General features: G+C 41.6%; 1 protein-coding gene and 1 pseudogene across 1 annotated transcript; one reads left to right on the forward strand and one right to left on the reverse strand.

Moving 5' to 3' along the window:
• Window positions 1–392: 392 nt before the first annotated feature.
• LOC148773899 (tripartite motif-containing protein 64-like) lies at window positions 393–6,246 on the reverse strand. The gene is made up of 5 exons (XM_088832453.1): window positions 5,842–6,246; window positions 5,248–5,343; window positions 4,310–4,548; window positions 2,078–2,187; window positions 393–877 (listed from the first exon to the last, which is right to left on the reverse strand). Exons 1-5 carry the CDS (start codon window positions 6,244–6,246, stop codon window positions 393–395), a joined length of 1,335 nt encoding a protein of 444 aa, XP_088688579.1.
• Window positions 6,247–15,650: 9,404 nt separating this feature from the next.
• Window positions 15,651–16,598, forward strand: LOC148773900 (upstream-binding factor 1-like protein 1; annotated as a pseudogene).
• The last annotated feature ends 4,633 nt before the right edge of the window (window positions 16,599–21,231 follow it).

Genomic DNA, 21,231 nt, shown 5'->3' on the forward strand with positions numbered 1-21,231 from the left:
TCTTTCTGGGGTGATGGATATGTCCTGGAATTACATAGATCTGGTTCCACAAATTTTTGTATATTTAAAAAGCAACTGGGTTATATACTTTAAATAGGCTAATCTTTATGACATGTAACTTTTATTTTAATAAAACTATCATTTAAAAAAGGAAAGCAATTGATTTTATTCTATGAGATACTCCATAATACATTTTTGTGTTAAGAAACTTTATTAACAAATTTATACATTCAACATGATTAAGCCATTTTATAATCATACAATCATTATGTTTCATTAAATTGCAGTGTGCTTGGACACAGTCAGGTATCATTCTGTGACCTTGCATGAGGTTTAAGATAGCAACTTCCTCAGGGAAGAATTTAAAAAATATGGTCAGGGAACTAGATAATTCATGGAGACTTAAGGCAAAGGAAAGGCTTCAGAGGGGAGGAGAAGGAGGAAGGAAGGAAACTGTGTATGAGGGACCCTCTGGAAACATCATAGAAGCTCACAGCTCCATTGTCATAATCCAGAAACACTCCAATCCTACCCAGAGGCCTTTTCACAAACTGAACTAAGGGTGGGGAGTTGGTGAAGAGACTATACTGGTCGTTCACTTTTTCAGAAAATAGAAGAAATGCTTCTTCATAATTAATACGGATAATAGTATCACTTGTCAAGATATCTTTACTGACCCCCAGGATCCAGGTGGAGAAGTATGTCATATCCAGCTCCCAGTAATGCCTCCCAGAGGTGAAAGCCTGAGCTCCCCAGGCCACAAAGCTCTCCCCACCATCGAGCTGTCTGGACATGCCATGGGGGTCATCTCCCGAAATCACGCTTGCATCATCAAGGCTCACATGGTGAATGGTTGTCTGAGTCAGAACATTATCCACTGCAGAAAGAGAAAAAACCAGGTTAGCAAGTGGGATTTCTGTGTCTCTGAGAAGCAGAGGCTCTCTACCTCCTGCCTTTCTTCGTTTTTCCTCCTCCAAGGAAACACAAAACTAAGCAAAGGGAGTTCAGACTGGCTCTACGATGAACAACAAGAGTTATCACTATCTCTACAGCATATGCTGCTGCTGCTGCTGCCAAGTCGCTTCAGTCGTGTCCGACTCTGTGCGACCCCAGAGACGGCAGCCCATGAGTCTCCCCTGTCCCTAGGATTCTCCAGGCAAGAACACTGGAGTGGGTTGCCATTTCCTTCTCCAACAGCATATAGAATGATATGTAGAGAGACAAATATATAGAGAGAATCATATAGAGACAGAAAAAAGAAAAAACCAAGATACATCATAAACTGTGTGACGTCTTTAACATCAATCTCTTGATAGTTTATTTCACGGCTCACCTAAAATATGTTTTATCTTTTGTTTAGAAAACTTTTTTTGTGTTCCTTGTCTTTAATATTATTTAATAGACAGACGGTACTTTGCTGTCAAGTGAAAATTTATTGGGGTGTATTCTCTACCTATTACATTCTCAAAGGTCCAAACATTTGATAGAAATCCATAACTGAATAGTTTTGCAGCTTCTGAAAGGATGTTCTGGTTAAACATGCTCACATATCCCTTGCCTTTCAGTTGTTCTGAGATTGATCTAAGAGCATTACAGTTATTCGGCATAAGCCAATTTTAATCTGTTTTGTCAATTAGTCCTTGTTTTAGGAATAATAAATATTCTTTGTACAATACATAACAAATGCATATGAAATGCAGAACACATTAAAAACCAGAAATGCCACGATTAACCTTTCAAGAGTGAAATAACCTGAATAAACACAATGTTGATGGCTACTCACAAAGCTAAATATTCTCTTTATAATGACATGAGTGTCCGGGTTGTTCTCCTATTGTTTCACTAATGTCAGTTGTAACTTAATGTAGGTATCTGGCTTTGTATTTTCAGCAAACTACAGGTGGCAAAGTTCAACTTTGAATTTTGTAATCTGACTACACAGGCAGAAAAGATGTTACCACTTTGGGAAGTTAAGTACTACCATATTTCAGAAAAAATAAAATAACAATAAAAGACGGCTCCTTCCTAGGAAGCTCTAATGAAGCATAGTTCTGATCACCACAGGGCTGACCCTTACCTCTGAAGTTGTTCAGCGTGTCTAGGATTCCAGCAACAGGCCAGCAAGTGAGCTCTGGGTTCACTGGCTGAGGCTTCTGCATCTGTGCCAAGTCAGTCCTGAAACAAATGATATCCAATACATTTTGAGGCCAAAGTCTAATCACATGACCATTGCATAAAAGCAGCTTTAACCCAGGACATTTTGTTAGAATTCTGTTTTTGGTTAATTGCATATACGATATATTCTAGACAGTTGGGAATATAAAAGCATTACCATATTGTTTACTAAATGTAAATTATATCAAATTTCAACTTCTCCGTTTTTCTCGAATATTAGTCCAGTTTTCCACTCATTGAACTTCATTCCCTTCCTCCATTCCATCTCAGATAATGCAAAGATCCTGGGCATTTTACAGAGAGAAAAAATTCAGGCTAAGCCTTTGAGATTGCAGTCAGCAAGTAGTCATCAAGGATGCATTCAGTGTCTACAAGGATGAGTTCATTGATCCAGACCTGTTTGCTCTTGTCAGATCAGCTAGGGATTCCAATTCCAACCTGGTTACCTTGGTCTGAAAGTCTAACTTAGTGCGCAGCATAAAGTCACTCCCTCTGAGGTCCTGCCTGCAAGGGACCTTGCAATGATGGAACAGGCTGAGTTCCTGCTGTTCCTCCGAACAAAAGCACGGTTCCTCTCTCACTCTAAGGGAGTTTACCTCTTTCAGGCCTTTTCCACCTTTCAACTCACTAGCATAGGTGCTTCCTCTGTGATATCTTGGCAAATTCCTTCCAAAGTTTTATTGTGGTGAGGTTGGAGAGGATGGGGTGAGTGGGTAAAACTAAGTCCAGCATGTCAGAATGTTCTCAGGTTCTGAGACCAAGGATCAGAAGGCCTTGAAATTCTTTTGAAATAAAATAGAAAATAGCCAAAAAGATGATATTGATAATCCATATATGAAGGTTCTGCACCTATGGATTCACACATGGATACAATTTGTAAATTCTGAGTTGCTTACTTATATACTTACTTATTTATACATTTATGTATTTTATGGGAAGTCCTTGTTGGACCTACTATTTTATATACAGTTTTAAATATAGCAGTGTGTACATGTCAATCCCAAATTCCCAGTCTATATATTCCTCCATCCTTACTCCTGGCTTTGAATGAAAAACTTGGAGAAAAAATTTCCGGAAAGTAAAACTTGAAAATTCCACATACCAGAGAACTTTTTGAATAATATTTAATTTACCTTGTGTATGTTTGCTGTTATAAGTAGTCTAGAGATGACAAAGTGTAAGGGAGCATGCTTGTAAGTTAACTGCAAATACTAAGGCATTTTGTATAAGGAATCCTGCATCCTGGAATTTAGATATTGGGGAAGACCTGAAAACAATTTCCCATGGTACTAAGGAACGACTGTGCATCCATTTCATAAAAAACAGAACAACTTTTCCAGAAATAAGAAATCACTAGAGTGTATACTCACATTTCCAATACATTTCCCATGGCCTGCAAGGAGAAAAAAAAGATCATGTTAATCATGAGACTTCTGTCTTTTTGCATCTTCTTCTCTCTTCTTTATTCAATAAGATACTGTTTTGCTAATTCTCTTCTAAGGAACAGTCAGAAGGCATCGTAACAGAGCTTAAACTAAACTATGATGGGCTTCCTCAGGGCACATTAAGGAAGGAAGGGGGCATGAAGAGTATATGATGATGCAGCAACATCTAGGATTCCAATATCACTCACTGCCCAGTGCTGTTCCCAAGGAGAGAGCTCACCATCTATGAAGGCACTAAACCAAAACAGGGAACCACATAAAATGAATTATAAAGTGCATGGAAATTAATGACTAGTTCTAACAATCTTGCTAAGATAAAAAGCAAAAGCTCAGTATCTCCAGAAAATTTGGGATAACAGGGGGTTTAGGGGAATACATATTTAGATTTACTCCATGAAAGTTAACATTCTCCTAGTCATAGAATTGTGCTGATTTTGGAAACTTATCCGGATAGTACCCCTGATCACACTAAAAAAAAAAAAAAAAAAAAAAGTCCTATTTTAGCTAGGAAATGGGCAAAACATCTTCCAAAAGTTACCAGGATATGATAAAATAGGGGATTGGACAAATACAATAAAGGAGGTCTGGGAGCACCCTCCCTCAGCTGAGAGTAACAGTATGTGCAGGGAACATTTCAGTGTCACAGCAACTCGTCTAGAAGAGTGTCTCCCTCTGAGGTCGGACCCTCCTTTCTCACCTGGAGCAGCTCCGTGTCCGGCTTGTGGCACATCTCGGTCAGCTCTCTGTACATTTCTCTCAGACTTTGTCCCTGTTGAGTCATTCTGAACACACTCTCCTTAAGTTGTAGACAAATCTCCTTGGCTTCTTTCTTCAGGGCCTTGAGATGCAGTTTCTCCTCCTCCTGGAGCAATGGATGCCTCCTCTGATATTCAAATTTAATCATCACCTTCCTTAGGGTCACATATTTCTGAGGGGATAGTGGATTCAAAGCATTGCTTATGCTCATATTCAAAACAAAACTCAAATAATATTCCCTTGATGTTATCAAAAAAGCTCTTGGCAAACCTTTTGCCTCACACATCAAAGGTCCTATATCTGCTGGTCCTTCCTGTCCACACATTCTCTGAGTTCCTAGTATCTTTCTTTGCTTGAATCAAGCCATCTGAGGGGTCCCAAGCTCTCTCCCTAGGAGGATTCTCTAAGGTTCTTACTCTATCCATTGTTTCCTCTCTGACATGAATCTTGCCTTTCTCTTGTCCCTTTCCCTGATTTTTCTATATATTTGTTAATGAGGTAAACCTCACTTTGTACAGTTTTTAAAATGTACTCTATTTTCCCTCTAGATACTACTCTATGCTTCACTAGTCATCACTCCATCTCTTCTGCTTCACTAGTCACACTTAGCGCAATGTGTCTTATACTTCATTTCTGAAAAGTTGTATTCAAATCTTCAAAATTTGGCCTTGGAACACTTTTCATGCTATGGTTTTCCCATGTACTAGCATCCTTGAACTAGCATATATTGGCCTGTTTCAATTGTGATCACTGATAGGTCGTTTGAAACCACATCTTTTCTAGGGAAGAGACCAATGGGAACTTAAATGGACCAAACAGATAGAATTATATCAATATCTATACAAATAAATAGTAACCTTTTTGTTCTTACCTTAAATGACCGAGTTTTTTTAGCTTCCTGATTCAGAATGAGTTGCATTTCTTCTCTCATTTTCCATAAAGAGCTCATTCTCTTCAGAAAATTTTCCTGCAAAATACCCATGGGATTTAGTGACATGGAAGATGACACTGTAAATTTCATCCCCTTGTTCATGAGCAAAGGCAGTTGTTGGTTACACAGAAACCTTGAGTTAGAATGCTGAGGTCAGATTTTCCCACATTAATCTGAATCTAACACTTGAATGTGATAGTGACAGAAGTGTGTAGTAGAGAACAGGGAAAATGTTACAGATAACAAAATCCATACCCTAATAAACTGAGACTTACACACTTATATAGTTTGATTGAGAAAGCCTCAAGCTCCCATCAGAAACCTGTGGCCCTGGCACCACCCGCCCCGGGATGCTGCATTTCCACACGTGTGGACAATTGGGCAACAACACTGAAAGGACACATTATATGTGAGGATCCACACTCAGAAATCCCACCTCCACTGTCTCCACCCCCATCACCATCCTAGCATCCTCCTCTTCCTCTCTGACTTAAGAGCCTCTAGATCCCAAACTGCTCTAGAGGCATCACCTACACGGGACTCCTCGGCAGCCCTGTGTATCGGACTGTGGCTGTGAGCTGCGTGCTCCGGGTGTTCAGAGCAGGACCCACAGAGCAGGGTCTGGTCAGCCTCACAGAAGAGGCCTTTGGCTTCCTGGTGTGTCACACAGATCTGCTCCTCAGAGCTGTGGTCATGGGCAGCTCGTCTGGCAAGGGAAGACAGCCTCTTGAGGACAATACTGGTTTTGAAATCGGGCCTCACTGATATTCCCCTGCACTCAGGGCAGCTCCTTGTGGTCTGGCCTTCTTCCCAGCAAATGCTCAGACAGGGACGGCAGAAGCTGTGCCCACAGTCTATGGTGACGGGGTCCAGGAAGCAGTTCATGCAGATGGAGCAGGTGAGTTCACTCTGGAAGACCTGCAGTGTGTCTGAATCCATGTTTCTGAAAATTAGAAACAAATAAGAGAGGGTAAGAGAAAAAGCTATTCTTATGCTATGATCAGGGAAAATAAAGCCTTTGGCACAGACTTGTCCTGAACTCTATCTCATTTTCGTATTTGCTTACCCCCAGTACAAACTTCGGAGAAGGCAATGGCAAGCCACTCCAGTACTCTTGCCTAGAAAATCCCATGGATGGAGGAGCTTGGTAGGCTGCAGTCCGTGGGGTTGCTAAGGGTCGGACACGACTGAGCAACTTCACTTTCACTTTTCACTTTCACACATTGGAGAAGGAAATGGCAACCCACTCCAGTGTTCTTGCCTGGAGAATCCCAGGGATGGGGGAGCCTGGTGGGCTTCTGTCTATGGGGTCACACAGAGTCGGACATGACTGAGGTGACTTAGCAGCAGCGGCAGCAGCAGTACAAACTTGTGTGCTGAGTCGCTCAGTCATGGTCAGCTCTGAGAACCTACGGGCTGGGGCCCCCCGGGGTCCTTCATCTGTGGAATTCTCCGAGCAAGGAAACTGGAGTGGGATGTCCACTTTTTCTGCAGGAGATCTTTCCTATGCAGGGACTGAACCCGTGTCTCTTACACGTCCTGCATTTGCAGGTGGGTTCTTTACCACTATCACCACCTGGACTCCCCTGATGGCTCAGTGGGTAAAGAATCTTCCAGGAGTGCAGGAGACATAGGAGACACAGGTTCGAGCCCTGGGTTGGGAAGATTCCCTAGAGAAGGAAATGGCAATCCACTCCAGCACTCTTGTCTGGGAAATCCCATGGACATGAGAGCCGGGTGGGCTACAGTAGAGTTGAACATGACTGAGCGACTAAGCACAATCACAATAGAAGCCTAGAACGGTGACTACGGACTGGTTGGGTTCGTGTTATAATAAAAAGGATGAAATTAGACAAGAGAGTCACTAGCAACTTTTTTTGTTTAAAGTAAACATGAGTGTAAGTGTTAGGATGACTCCAGAGTTAATCTGGTCACCTGACTGGTACAAAAGCACACATATAACCCCAGTCTGTCTCTCTCCGTCTATCCTGGCTTGGAACCCACACTAGCACTCACTTTGTCTCTATACTAATGTTCTCTATTCCTTCTGCCTTTGAAGTGACATATGTGCTTTTCTAAAGACAAATACAAATGGTTATTAATAATGTAAATGTAATGTAATCAATGTTGGTTTTGACTTTGATGTGCTAAATATGTAAATAGGTCAGTGTTTTTTTATGACTTAAATAACAAAACTACTCCTTTCAAAGCAAAAAGTAAAAAACAAATTATGTCATTGCTAGTTCAGGAAAACAGTTTTACCTGGAGTCAGTTCAGGTCACCAGAGCATGTCATATTTTGAACTGATGAATGTTCCCACTATAACAATAATCAGTAAAAAGAATCAGTTGTTTACAAACAGCAAAGAAATAAGTTTGAATATACACAAGGGTTTCCTCTCTACCCTAGAAATTCCAGACATTTGGTTAATGAAAGCAGCATCAGGTTCTTTGTTTTCTGAGACTTCATTCTCTGTCCATTTCATGTCTTTGAAATCCTTACTGGCTAATTAGATCTATCCTGAACACATTTCACTTATACACTGCAAAGGGATGGTTTTAAAATGAGAGCAAATGTGACCATTTCAAGGAGGTTTTCTGATTAATTCACCCAATTAACTCATGTTCATCTGTGTGAAGGATATGAAATATATACATTATGTTGAACATTTTAGGAGTACTATGTGTTTTATACGTTCTTTAGTCTCTAGAAAAGTCTTTTAAGACTTAAGAACATCTAGTAACATAAGGTCATGAAATAATGATTAAGCAGTTTAACATTACAGATATCAATATATTAAAACTGCTTTATTAAGTTATTTAAAATTTTGATGTCAATTTTAAAACCTAAAACTACTTGTTTTCTTGGGCAATACCTATGCAGGTAAGTAGGTAAATTGAAAGTATTTGGATAAGAGAAAGTGAGCATGAATATATATTTTCAGGTACCATACATTGTGACTAAATATTTGCTTTAAATATATGATTCTTGTTTTCGTCTCTGTCTATGAGAAATTGAATAGAAGAGGCTACATCTTTCCAAGGCTGAGAATTTGGGTCTGGTCATGAAAAGAGACAGAAAAAAAAACTTCTGCTAATTGAATGAGTATAGCATCAACTTTAAGATGCCTTTCCAAAAAAGGTTGACAGTAAAGCCATAGTGTACAGATCTATTTCTTTTAAAAATTGTTAATAGATTTATGGAATTCTGATAGATGACCACAATTTTCAACAGTATAGAACCTAAAGCCTTTGATTGAAACATGCATCAGTTGAGGAGATAGCTGATGAACAGAGAAAGTATAAAGAAACCATGTGTAGAGTGGGTTAGAAACTGGCCAAGAATTCTTTAAGAAAATCACTTTTATACTAATGACATCAATGATCATGATAATATTAAAATAATAGGAGAACCTAATAGGCTTCCCAATTAAAAAATCAGCTTGCCTACTCAGGAGATGGCGGTTCGATCCCTCAGTCACAAAGATCCACTGCAGAAGGAGGTGGCAATCCACTGCAGTATTCTTGCCTGGGAAATCCCATGGACAGGGGAGCCTGGTGGGCTAGTCCATGATGTCCCAAGGAGTCAGACATGACTTAGCGACTCAACAACAACAGGAGAAATGTGTTGTTTTGTTTTTTATAAATATTTCTAGGTATTAGAGTAACTACTTTTATATGGATTACTTCAATTTTCTCAACAACATTTACTAATTTTCTATTTTTACCCACATGTTATAAGGAAGCTACTTGACATAGTGTGGGTAAAAGAAGTTACTTATCTACAAATTCAACAGGGAATAAATGCTTGATGCAGTGTTCACATATAGATATTACTGATAGAAAAAAATTACGTTTCTGTTGGCAATTACCATTAAAGTCTCATTTTTAAGTGAGCATAGCAGAATTTCATTGTACCTTGATAAGAACTCACCTTTGGCTACACTTGATGAGAAATAGTTGATGAAATTCAATTCCTGTTCGGTAAGTAGCTGTTAAATTCAGGTCAGCGCTTAGGTGTCCACCTCCTTCTGGCAGTAACTTTTAAAATTCTCCTCAGTGCAACAAACTCCAATCTGGACAGCTCTGGATGCTGGAGAAGAATGCAAATGCATCTTCAGGGAATGCTTTATATATTCTCTGAAGGCCACACCCATTTCCTCCAAGTGATATGGTTATCAGCCCTATGAAAAGGTATAGGTGAACATAATTAGATTTTTACAGAGTTGAAAGCATTTTCATTTGGTAATGATTGAAGTCAAACCTTTGAAATCTACTTAATTCAATTGCTACACTGCAATCTCTGCTAAAAAGTCATATCTTGAGTTTACAGTTGTAATCCATGAAGTTGTTGTTTGGCCAGTAATAAACTCCCAAACATGAATTTAATATCTCCATTTAATGAACTATATTATAGTTCTAATTCCAGATGACAATTATATCTATTACTTTGGGCAAGAATCCCTTAGAAGAAATGGAGTAGCCCTCATCATCCATAAAATAGTCTGAAATGCAGTACATGGGTGCAATCTTAAAAGGACAGAATGATCTCATCGATTTCCAAGGCAAACCATTCAACATGCCATAAATCCAAGTCTATGTCCCCAACCACTGAGTCCAAAAAAACTGAAACTGACCCATTCTATGAAGAACTACAACACCTCCAGATGTGCAACTGGATTTCACAGAGGCAGAGGAACCAGAGATCCAATTGCCAGCCATCCTTTGATTCCTCCATGATCAACAATGCTTTGATTATGGAGGAATCAAAGGAGTTACAGAAGAACATCTACTTCTGCTTCATTGACTACACTAAAGCTTTGAATGTGTGGATCACAACGAACTGTGGAAAATTCTTAGGAGATTGGAGTTCCAGACTACCTTATCTGTCTCCTGAGAAACCTGGATATGGGTCAAGAAAGAAGAGTTAGAACTGGACACGGAAAAATAGACTAGTTCCAATTTGGGAAAGGAGTATGACAAAGATGTGTATTGTCATCGATGGTTATTTAACTTATATGCAGATAATGTCATGCAAAATGTCAGGGTGGATGAATTGCAAGCCAGAATCAAGATTGCCAGGAGAAATGTCAATATATCTCATACTCAGATAAGTGAATGATACCACTCTAACTGCAGAAAGTGAAAAGAAATTTGTCTTTTGATGACAGTGAAAAAGGAGAGTGAAAAGGCTGGCTTGAAATTCAGCATTAAAAACACTAAGATTATGGCATTTGGTCCCATCACTTCATGGCAAATAACAGAGAAGAAAGTGGAAGTAGTGTCTGATTTTATTTTCTTGGGCTCCAAAATCATCTTGGAAGGTGACTGTAGCCATGCAATTTAAAAACAAACAAACAAAAAATGCTTGTTTCTTGGAAGAAAAGGTGTGACAAACCTAGATAGTGTATTGAAAAGCAGAGACATCACCTTGCAGACAAAGGTCCAATAGTCAAAGCTATGCTTTTTTCGATAGTCATATACGTGGATGTGAGAGTTGGACCATAAGGAAGATTGAGCTTGTTATTGAGCCCCGGTTTGAATTCCCTGAGTCATACAGCAAATTCCCATTGGCTATATATTTTACATATGGTCATGTATATTTCCATGTTATTCTTTCCATATGTCCCACCCACACCCTAGAGGGGCGGTATGGGGAGGAAGGTGGGAGGGGTGTTCAAGTGGGTGGGGACATGGGTAAGCCTATAGCTGATTCATGTTGATGTTTGGTAGAAACCAACAAGATACTGTAAAGCAATTATCCTTCAATTAAAAAAAAAAAAAGCTGAGTACCCAGTGGAAGAACTGATGCTTTTGAACTGTGGTCCTGGATAAGACTCTTGGTAGTCCCTTGGACTGCAAGGAGATCAAACCAGCCAATCCTAAAGGAAATCAACTCTGAATATTCATTGGAAGGACTGATGCTGAAGCTGAAGCTCCAATACTTTGGCCACCTGATGTGAAGAGCCGACTCACTGGAAAAGACCCTGATGCTGCGAAAAAGTTGAGAAAGCTAATTTCAAAAAAGTTATGAAGTCTGCTTTTGGCAGACATTCTTTGGTCTAATAAGTAATCATTTCAAGCTAAGTTTACTTTTGACCATGTTGAATTTGGGCTTCCCTGGTGGGGAATATATATAGAGAGATTGGAAAGAGTTTTAATCCAGTTAGTGTTGACAAGATTCACTCAAGGGAACTGCAGTAGTCTAGTCAAGGAGGAGCATCAAGGATCCTGATAGTCAATGCTTATTCCATTCAGAGATGTTCTGATTTGGCTGGACCATGGAAAATTCTGAAAGTTACAACTGCTGACCCACCCGGGGTGCAGATAACGCCTGACATGATAGGGTTGATTTTCCTGCCCACACGGATGAGACCAAATCTAAAATTTCTGATGAGTAAAGAGTTCTGAGAAGATAGATTTATATTTTTCCCCCACAAAAATTAAAAATAATATTTTAATTCAACAGTATCAGGCTTAAGAATTTCTCAAACAAAAAAAAAACTCCTAGTTCATAGAAAATACGTAATTACTTTCAGTTTATTCTGGAACTTTCAGTTCAGTTCAGTTGCTCAGTTGTGTCCGACTCTTTGAGATCCCCATGAATCACAGCACTCCAGGCCTCCCTGTCCATCACCAACTCCCGGAGTGCACCCAAACTCATGTCCATCGAGTCTGTGATGTCATCCAGCAATCTCATTCTCTGTCGTCCCCGTCTCCTCCTGCCCCAATTCCTCCCAGCATCAGGGACTTTTCCAATGAGTCAACTCTTCGCATCAGGTGGTCAAAGTATTGGAGTTTCAGCTTTAGCATCAATCCTTCCAATGAACACACAGGACTGATCTCCTTTAGGATGCACTGGTTGGATCTCCTTGCTGTCCAAGGGACTCACAAGAGTCTTCTCCAACACCACAGTTCAAAAGCATCAATTCTTCAGTGATCAGCTTTCTTCACAGTCCAACTCTCACATCCATACATGACCACTGGAAAAACCATAGCCTTGACTAGATGAACCATTGTTGGCAAAGTAATGTCTCTGCTTTTTAATATGCTATCTAGGTTGGTCATAACTTTCCTTCCAAGAAGTAAACGTCTTTTAATTTCATGGCTGTAGTCACCATCTGCAGTGATTTTGAAGCCCAGAAAAATAAAGTCTAACACTGTTTCCACTGTGTCCCCATCTATTTCCCATGAAGTGATGGGACCGAATGCCATGATCTTAGTTTTCTGAATGTTGAGCTTTAAGCCAATTTTTTTCATTCTCCTCTTTCACTTTCATCAAGTGGTTCTTTAGTTCTTCACTTTCTGCCAAAAGGGTGGTGTCATCTACATATCTGAGGTTATTGATATTTCTCCAGGCAATTTTGATTCCAACTTGTGTTTCTTTCAGCCCAGGGTTCCTCATGATGTACTCTGCATATAAGTTAAATAAGCAGGGTGACAATATACAGTCTTGACGTACTCCTTTTCCTATTTGGAACCAGTCTGTTGTTTCATGTCCAGTTCGTTGCTTCCTGACCTGCATATAGGTTTCTCAAGAGGCAGGTCAGGTGGTCTGGTATTAGCATCTCTTTCAGAATTTTCCACTTATAAAAATTTTGAAATCCGTAAAAGAGCATAAATGATTCTGCTAACTTATGATTCCACGTTGCAAAAGTAAAATGTGAATTTCTGATTGGGAAATCCAAGACAGATTTCCATTTGGCATGATACCTAAAACTTGATTGAGAAACCGAGTTGTTGAAAGTTAAGAGTAATTTTTTTTTTTAAGAAAGTTTGGGGGCTCCCGTCTTTAAACTGTCCAATACAGTGTGTTAGTCACTCAGTTGTGTCCAACTCTTTGTGACCCCATGGACTGTAGCCCAACAGACTCTGTCCATGGAGTTCTCCAGGCAAGAATACTGGAGTGGGTTGCCTTTTCCTACTCCAAAACTGTCCAATAATAATCCAAAAGCTGGTGGTGGCTCTCAAAACATAACATTAGTGACACACCAGATACTTGAAAGCCGAGGAAATTCTGCACTCACTCTGACATAGAAGTGAAAATTTTGATTAATTTCTGTCATTTATGCTGAAGCGCAATATTTTAGATGACAGTCATCCCTAGTGGTTCAGGGGTAAAGAAAGAACCTGCCTGCCAGTGCAGGAGACACAGGTTCTGTCCCTGAGTCGGGTAGATTCCCTGGAGAAGGAAATACTAACCTGTCTCAGTATTCTGGCCTGGAAGATTCCATGGACAGAGGAACCTGGTGGGGTGCAGTCCAAAGGGTTTCAAAGGGATCAGACATGACTTAACAAGTAAAGACCAGCAACAGTATTAGGTGGAAACTGGTTGATTTATTTAATTTATTTGGCTACACCAGATTTTCCTTGTGGCTTGAGGGATCTTTAGATGGGGCAGGCAAACTCTTAGTCACCACACAGGAATTCTTAGTCTCGGCAGGTTTAACACTTAGCTGTGGAATGTGGGCTGTAATTTCCTGCTGCTACTGCTAAGTCAATTCAGTCGTGTCCGACTCTGTGTGACCCCACAGACGGAATGCTGAGCCTGCCCATTCAGAGCACAGAGTCTTAGCCACTGGACTTCCAAGGAAGTCCCAGAACTGGTTTGATTTTTGACTTGGAATTTACATGTTTCCAACTGGGAAAACACTTTTGATAGTATGGCCAATCTGATAAGACTATGAGTATATCGATCTGCTAGTTGAAGAAGTGGAATCCCCTTACATTCAGTTCAGTTAAGTTTAGTCCCTCAGTTGTGTCCGACTCTTTGCGACCCCATGAATCACAGCACGCCAGGCCTCCCTGTCCATCACCAACTCCCGGAGTTCACTCAAACTCATGTCCATCGAGTCGGTGATGCCATCGAGCCATCTCATTCTCTGTCGTCCCCTTCTCCTCCTGCCCCCAATCCTTCCCAGCATCAGAGTCTTTTCAAGTGAGTCAATTCATCGCATGAGGTGGCCAAAGTATTGGAGTTTCAGCTTTAGCATCAGTCCTTCCAATGAACACTCAGGACTGATCTCCTCTAGAATGGACTGGTTGGATCTCCTGGCAGTCCAAGGGACTCTCAAGAGTCTTCTCCAGCACCACAGTTCAAAAGCATCAACTCTTCGGCAATCAGCTTTCTTCACAGTCCAACTCTCACATCCATACCGGACCACTGGAAAAACCATAGCCTTGACTAGATGGACCTTTGTTGACAAAGTAATGTCTCTGGTTTTTAATATATTATCTAGATTGGTCATAACTTTCTTTCCAAGGAGTAAGCATCTTTTAATTTTATGGCTGCAATCAGCATCTGCAGTGATTTTGGAGCCCAAAAAAATAAAGTCTGACACTGTTTGGCTGTCAATGTCAAAGAGAAGAGAAAATTCAATTGTCTGTGTTCACAGAACTGAAAGCTTAAACAAAGATTAATGTAATGCTAATGAGTTATTTTTACATCAAGGCTGTATATTGTCACCCTGCTTATTTAACTTATATACAGAGTACATCATGAAAAATGCTGGGCTGAAAGAAGCACAAGCTGGAATCAAGATTGCCTGGAGAAATATCAATAACCTCAGATATGTAGATGACACCACCCTTTTGGCAGAAAGTGAAGAGGAACTAAAGAACCTCTTGATGAAAGTGAAAGAAGAGAGTGAAAAAGTTGGCTTAAAACTCAACATTCAGAAAACTAAGATCATGGCATCCAGTCCCATCACTTCATGGGAAATAGATGGTGACATAGTGAAAACAGTGACTAACTTTACTTTTCTGGGCTCCAAAATCACTGTGGATGCTGATTGGAGCCATGAAATTAAAAGACGTTTACTCCTTGGAAGGAAAGTTATGACCAACCTAGACAGCATATTAAAAAGCAGAGACATTGCTTTGCCAACCAAGATCCATCTAGTCAAGGCTATGGTTTTTCCAGTAGTCATGTATGGATGTGAGAGTTGGACTATAAAGAAAGCTGAGTGCTGAAGAATGGATGGTTTTGAACTGCAGTGTTGGAGAAGACTCTTGAGAGTCCCTTGGACAGCAAAGAGATCCAACCAGTGCATCCTAAAGATCAGTCCTGGGTGTTCATTAGAAGGACTGATGTTGAAGCTGAAACTCCAATACTTTGGCCACCTAATGCGAAGAGCTGACTCATTTGAAAATGCTGGGAAAGATTGAGGGCAGGAGGAGAAGAGGACGACAGAGAATGAGATGGCTGGATGGCATCACCGACTCAATGGACATGAGTTTGAGTAAACTCCAGGAGTTGGTGATGGATAGGGAGGCCTGGCGTGCTGTGATTCATGGGGTCACAAACAGTCGGATACAACTGAGCGACTGAACTGAACTGAACTGAGAAAGTTTCAAACTTTGAAAGAATTAGTCCTGGAAGACAAGGAACATGTCAACAATACTTACAAAAGCAGAAAAAGCAAAAACCCATATTTGTTCAAGAAGTTCCTGACACCCTAGCTACAATTTTCCAAAGTAATGTGACCCCAGTACATCCAAAACACCCCAGGGTGAACAACCAGGAGCTGACCATGGGTCTGTCTGAGGAACACAGGAAGGTGCCTGAGCAGCTAAAGGTGAAACACAGTCAGAATCTTGAGAAAGAGAAAGAGGATTTAAGGGAGAAAGTGGCTCTACTCAGATAACAGCAGCCTGATCTAATCCCAAACCCCAAGAAATCTGGTGTCCCCCAAAGAAGTGAAATGAAAGTAACAGAGAAGTTTCAGGAGAATGTCCAAAAGGTGAAGTCTCCCTGAGAAAACAGTTTACCCGTGAAGTGGAAATTCCACGGAGAGCCCAAGAAGCCCCCAGTGAATGACGATCACAAGTTCCACCAGGATCTCTGGTCGAGCAGGGAACTGAAAGTGGTGCCCCCAAGGGAGTGCATGGTGGAGATCAGTAGACACTGGCAGTGGGTCCCCCAGGACCAAAAGGAGCTTTGTAAGAAGCAGGCGGAGGGACTGCAGACACAGTATAAGGTGGACCTTGACCTCTGGTTCAGGACTCTGTCTCCTGAAGAATACGCTGCTTACTTGTGCTAAGCATAAGAACATGATGGGGGGCCCGAACTCCAGGATTAGAAGGATGAATCTGCCATCCCCATCATCAGGGAATCTGCAAGGAAGGCTTGGAGAGGACCTGGGGCTTCAGACTGCAGAGTTAACATCATCAGACAGGACTGGAGGACATTCTCCTGCCTCAGGGAGATCAGAAGAAAACAAGGGAAGAAAGAAAACAAGAAAGAAGAAAACAAGAGGAGGAAGGCAGCTGCTTCTCAGCCCCCAGCAGTGAGGATGAAGATGGAGATTCTGAGCCGGAGGACTGTGGCTGCAGCTCAATGTCCTCAAAGGACTCCTCTGACTCGGATTCCAACTGAGTTTAGTTCACAGCCTGAAGGGACAGAACTTTCCGCAAAAGTCCATGGCGCCTGCAGCAAACTGAAGGACTCTTCTGCCTGCACCTTGTCATTACTTTTCTTCTTTCCGTCCCTCTTCATACAAAGTGGGACCTGTTGGGAAGCAGGCATCTTTTGCTGTAATTTCTGGCCTCTCCATCTACCCCACATTCATCCCGAGAGAAAGTCAATGCAATGACGCCTCGGGGAATAAACCCTGAGCTGACTGGGCTGCGGGGCACCCTGGACCAGACTGAGCTCCCTGAACTGGAAAGCTTTGCTCTCCTCACCCTCTGCCTTTCAGAGGTGTGGGGGGCTCCAGGGGTCTGTGAGCCCCTTCTCTGTGACCTTGTCCCTCAAGACTCAGGCAGTTAGCTGGGGAGGGAAGACCTGATTGACTGGAAGTAGACGAGTTGCCTTTAAGAACATTGTCAGGCTCTTGATGCTTCTGTCCCTTCTCTCTAAGTGAGGAGCTGGCCCTTCCTTATCTTGGAAGTGGGGCCAGCACATGGGCAGCAACATTTCTATGTGAGTATTCATCATTTTAGTTATCAGTGAGATTTTCTTAATAATTTCAAAAACTAGAAATTAAAAAAGTTTGTATCCCCTTTTAAAGCTAATTAAAAGTTTGAATTAGCTTTTCCTTAAAACCAGCCTCCTTTGACTCAATGGCACTAATTTTCTTGGCTACATCTAAATTTCTTCTGGTTTCTGCCCCAGCCCCTTCCTCATACTTTGTAAGGGAATCATGTTTTTACCATACACTCAGTTTACTTGTATTATATTATGAGATTGTATGTGTTGTGTATAACTATTTTAGGTCACAAGTTAATGAACTGTTTTCACATTCATGTACCAGTATGACACTACTTTTATTATTTTGGTTTACTGATATATATGAAAATGTATTGAAGGCTAGTGCCATCTCATTAAACTTTTCTAAGCATTCCTGGCTATTTTTAACTTTGGTTCTCATGGTCAATTATTATCTCACAGGTAGTTGTGTTCTTATATGTGAAAAGTATTAAATTTTGAGAGTTCTTACTCCTTGATGTCTTAGTGAAATATTTTCTTCTTTGTACATATACTGGTTGGAAACTTACTGTACAGCACATGAACTCTGCTCACTGCTGTGTAACAGCCTGGATGGGAAGGAAGTATGGCGGGAAATGGACACATGTATGTGTATGGCTGAGTCTCTGCTATTTACCTAAATTGCCACAATATTAGTTCTTTTTTTAAGATTAACTCATTTATTTTTCACTGCACTTGTTCTTCACTGCAGTGCAGAGGACTTCTCTAGTCAGGGTGAGCTGGCACTTAGTGCACAGTCTTCTCACTGGGGTGGCTTCTCTTGTTGGGGAGCATGGGTTCTAAGGGCGGAGGCTCTGAGGCTTTGGCTCAGTTATTGAGGCGCATGGGCTTAGTTGCTCTGAGGCATGTAGAATCATCAGGGACCAGGAATCAAACCCACCTCCCCTGCATTGGCTGGCAAATTCTTAACTACTAGACCACCAGGGAAGACATACCTCAAATTGTTAATCAGCTGTCAGTTCAGTTCAGTTCAGTTCAGTCGCTCAGTGTTCTCTGACTCTTTGCGACCCCATGAATCACAGCACGCCAGGCCTCCCTGTCCATCACCAACTCCCGGAGTACACTCAAACTCATGTCCATTGAGTCGGTGATGCCATCCAGCCATCTCATCCTCTGTCGTCCCCGTCTCCTCCCACCCGCAATCCCTCCCAGCATCAGACTCTTTTCCAATCAGCTATACTCCAATACACAAGAAAAAGTTTTAAAGAAAGAAACAGGAAAATACAAATACTAGATGAATATAGACTAAAATTCTTGATTTTCTAATAGATGACATTGGTTAAAATGATAAAATCTGTGTTTATCTGTTGATTCATCTATACATGATCTGAGTATTCCAAAGTCCAATCATGTAGGATCTAATTTAAGATTATATTTTGATGTAAATGACTTGCTCCCAGTTCATGTTAACTGTTAAGTGGATTTCTTAACAAAATGTTAAGTGCACTTCTTTCCTCTAGGAAAATCTAAACATATCTTTTGGTTGAAAAGACTCCTGGAGAAAAGCAGGAGGCACTGCTCACTGACTCCCAGACAGCTTCTCCCTTTTATTCTGGAAATGGGATTGAAGCCAAGGATCTAGCAACTCAGCCCCAGAGATATTTCTGCCTCTTTGACTGTAGGACCCCAGCTACTACACGTTATTAGACCTACCTTCCCAGAACCTGTCGAGCCTGCACTTCTGACCCCTTCACTGTAGAAGGACAGGTGCGGGGCAGCAGCAGGAGGAAAGCAGTGGTCAGGGACTCACCTCGCAAGATTCTCGGTCTCCCCTTTCCTTGTCTGCAGCTTCTCTTCCAATGAAGGGCAGGAGTTCTTGAGCTCTTTGGTGCTGGAGTCGTTCCTAATTATTTTGCCAGCTCTGTCTAGGAGCAGAGCCCATGGGATCCCTGGGGGTACAGATGTGGGCGGTGAGGGGTGCAGACCCTGTAATGAAGCAGAGAAGGACAGCGCTAGGCCCGCCCGTTCACTCCTCCCCACAGAGCCTCCAAGGCTGACTTCTGGCTGAACAGAGGCAAGCTCCTTGCCTTCCTGACCAATTCTCCAAGTACAGGCGCCCTCTTGGGTCCCCATGGAAAAGAGTCATCTCTGGAGAAAACTATGTGGAGCTGTCCAAGTTTGAGCTCCTGCAGAGGCAAGGAAGGGGATAGGGGCCAAGGATTGACACTGGAAAGGTCTGTAGGGTCCCTGTCCTCTCAGAAGGAAGGTCCCATGGGCAGCCCACCCTTGAGGACAGTTTGAGCCTCTAGTGGTCCCTCAACTGTTGTGGGCAGATCACCTTTTTGTGGACAGTTGGATAAACTTCCTCTTGTGTCCAACCCCATATAGAGTCACCAGAATTCCTTGATATAGTCAGGTGCTTCTGTACACAAGACACTTTGTGAGCTCCTGGAGAACCACAGTTTTAAGGCCCTGCTTTCCCTTCTGGTCCTTGCACCTTGGCTACTCATGTTTTTATCCAGAGATAATGGAGTAGGAGACTTTTCCTCAAATACTCTTGAGATCCAGTCTTGGAGATGGGAGATCTTTCCACCACCAGTCCCTGTAAGTAGGTGTCTGAGGCTCTGTAGCTGAATGAGCTAGGTCCCTGGCTCCTCCTACTTGTAACTCTGTGCTGGCCAAGGGGCTTCAGTGAAGTGGGAATCTCCACAGTTTGCTCCAGGAGGCCAGAAGTTCCTATTGTCATCCAGTCTAGAGCTGAAATTATTGGAGCAGTTTCCCTCAGGTACTGGATGCCTGGACAGTATCTACCTTCCTGTTTAACTTGGCCTTCATCTGCTCTGGACATGTATGACACCTTTAACTTGAGCTAGGTTATAGAGGTGCATATTCCCTGGGAGCTCAGATGGTAAAGAATCCACTTGCAATGCAGGAGACCCCAGTTTGATTCCTGGGTCGGGAAGATTCCCTGGAGAAGGGATACGCTATCCACTCCAGTATTTTTGGGATTCCCTGGTGGCTCAGTTGCTAAAGAATCCGCCTGCAATGCAGGAGACCTGGGTTTGATCCCTCAGTTGGGAGGATCCCTTGGAAGAGGGCATGGAAACCCAACTCAATATTCTTGCCTGCAGAATTCCCATGGACAGTGGAGCCTGCAGGATCCATGGGGTTGCAAAGAATCAGACATGACTGAATGACAAAGGACAGAACACATATGTAGTTAAATATTTTTCCAAGGAAAATATCATAAAGCTAAAAGAAACAAAATGATCTTGCTTTTAAAGCATAGCAAACAAATAAAATAGTGATACATATTTACTTACGTTACTTCTTTTTTTAATCAAAATGCACTGCCTTGGATGTATAAATAAACTTTTCTTAAGCAACCAAATATCAAGTTTCTCATATGTAAATTCAAATCTATCTGGGGAACAGATCAAAGTTTTATGCCAAAAAAAAAGCAACATGAAGTATTAACATTCTAAGTATATATCTGAAAATGCATAGTGAACAACATCTAAATAATAATCATAGAATAAAACAGCTTAACATCATTTGTAACTGGATCATAATTTACATACTACCTGCAGACACTCCTGTCAAACATCAAAACTCCAGTCAGGGCTTCCCTGGTGGCTCAGGGGTAAAGAATTCACCTGACAACCCAGGAGACACTTTAAAAAACAAAATAAAAAAAGCAAAGTTTTCTTTTGTATTGAAATATAGCTGGTTAACAATGTTGTGGTGTTTCAGGTGAATAGGGAAGGGACTCGGTCATACATACACACGTGTCCACTCTCCCTTAAACCCTCCTCCCGTTCAGACCTCCACATAACATTGAGAAGAGTTCCATGGAAGCATGAATTTGATCCCTGATCTGGGAAGACCCCACATGCCCCGGAACAACAAAGCCTGTGCACCCCAACTGTTGAACCTGTGCTCTCGAGCCCAGGAGCCGAAACTACGGAGCCTGTCACCCTCGAGTCTGCATTCTAC

This window comes from Moschus berezovskii, chromosome 25, assembly GCF_049115385.1.
Source record: "Moschus berezovskii isolate FMDL1 chromosome 25, NW_MosBer_1.0, whole genome shotgun sequence".
Taxonomy (NCBI): Eukaryota; Metazoa; Chordata; class Mammalia; order Artiodactyla; family Moschidae; genus Moschus; species Moschus berezovskii.

Coding starts and splice junctions, on each gene's coding strand:
- LOC148773899 (XM_088832453.1), bottom strand. CDS start 6,246: ATGGATTCAGACACACTGCAGGTCTTCCAGAGTGAACTCACCTGCTCC. Junction 4,549..5,247: donor AAAAAACTCGGTCATTTAAG/GTAAGAACAAAA, acceptor CTATCCCCTCAG/AAATATGTGACCCTAAGGAA. Junction 2,188..4,309: donor GAGCTGCTCCAGGTGAGAAA/GGAGGGTCCGAC, acceptor TGTATTGGATAT/CATTTGTTTCAGGACTGACT.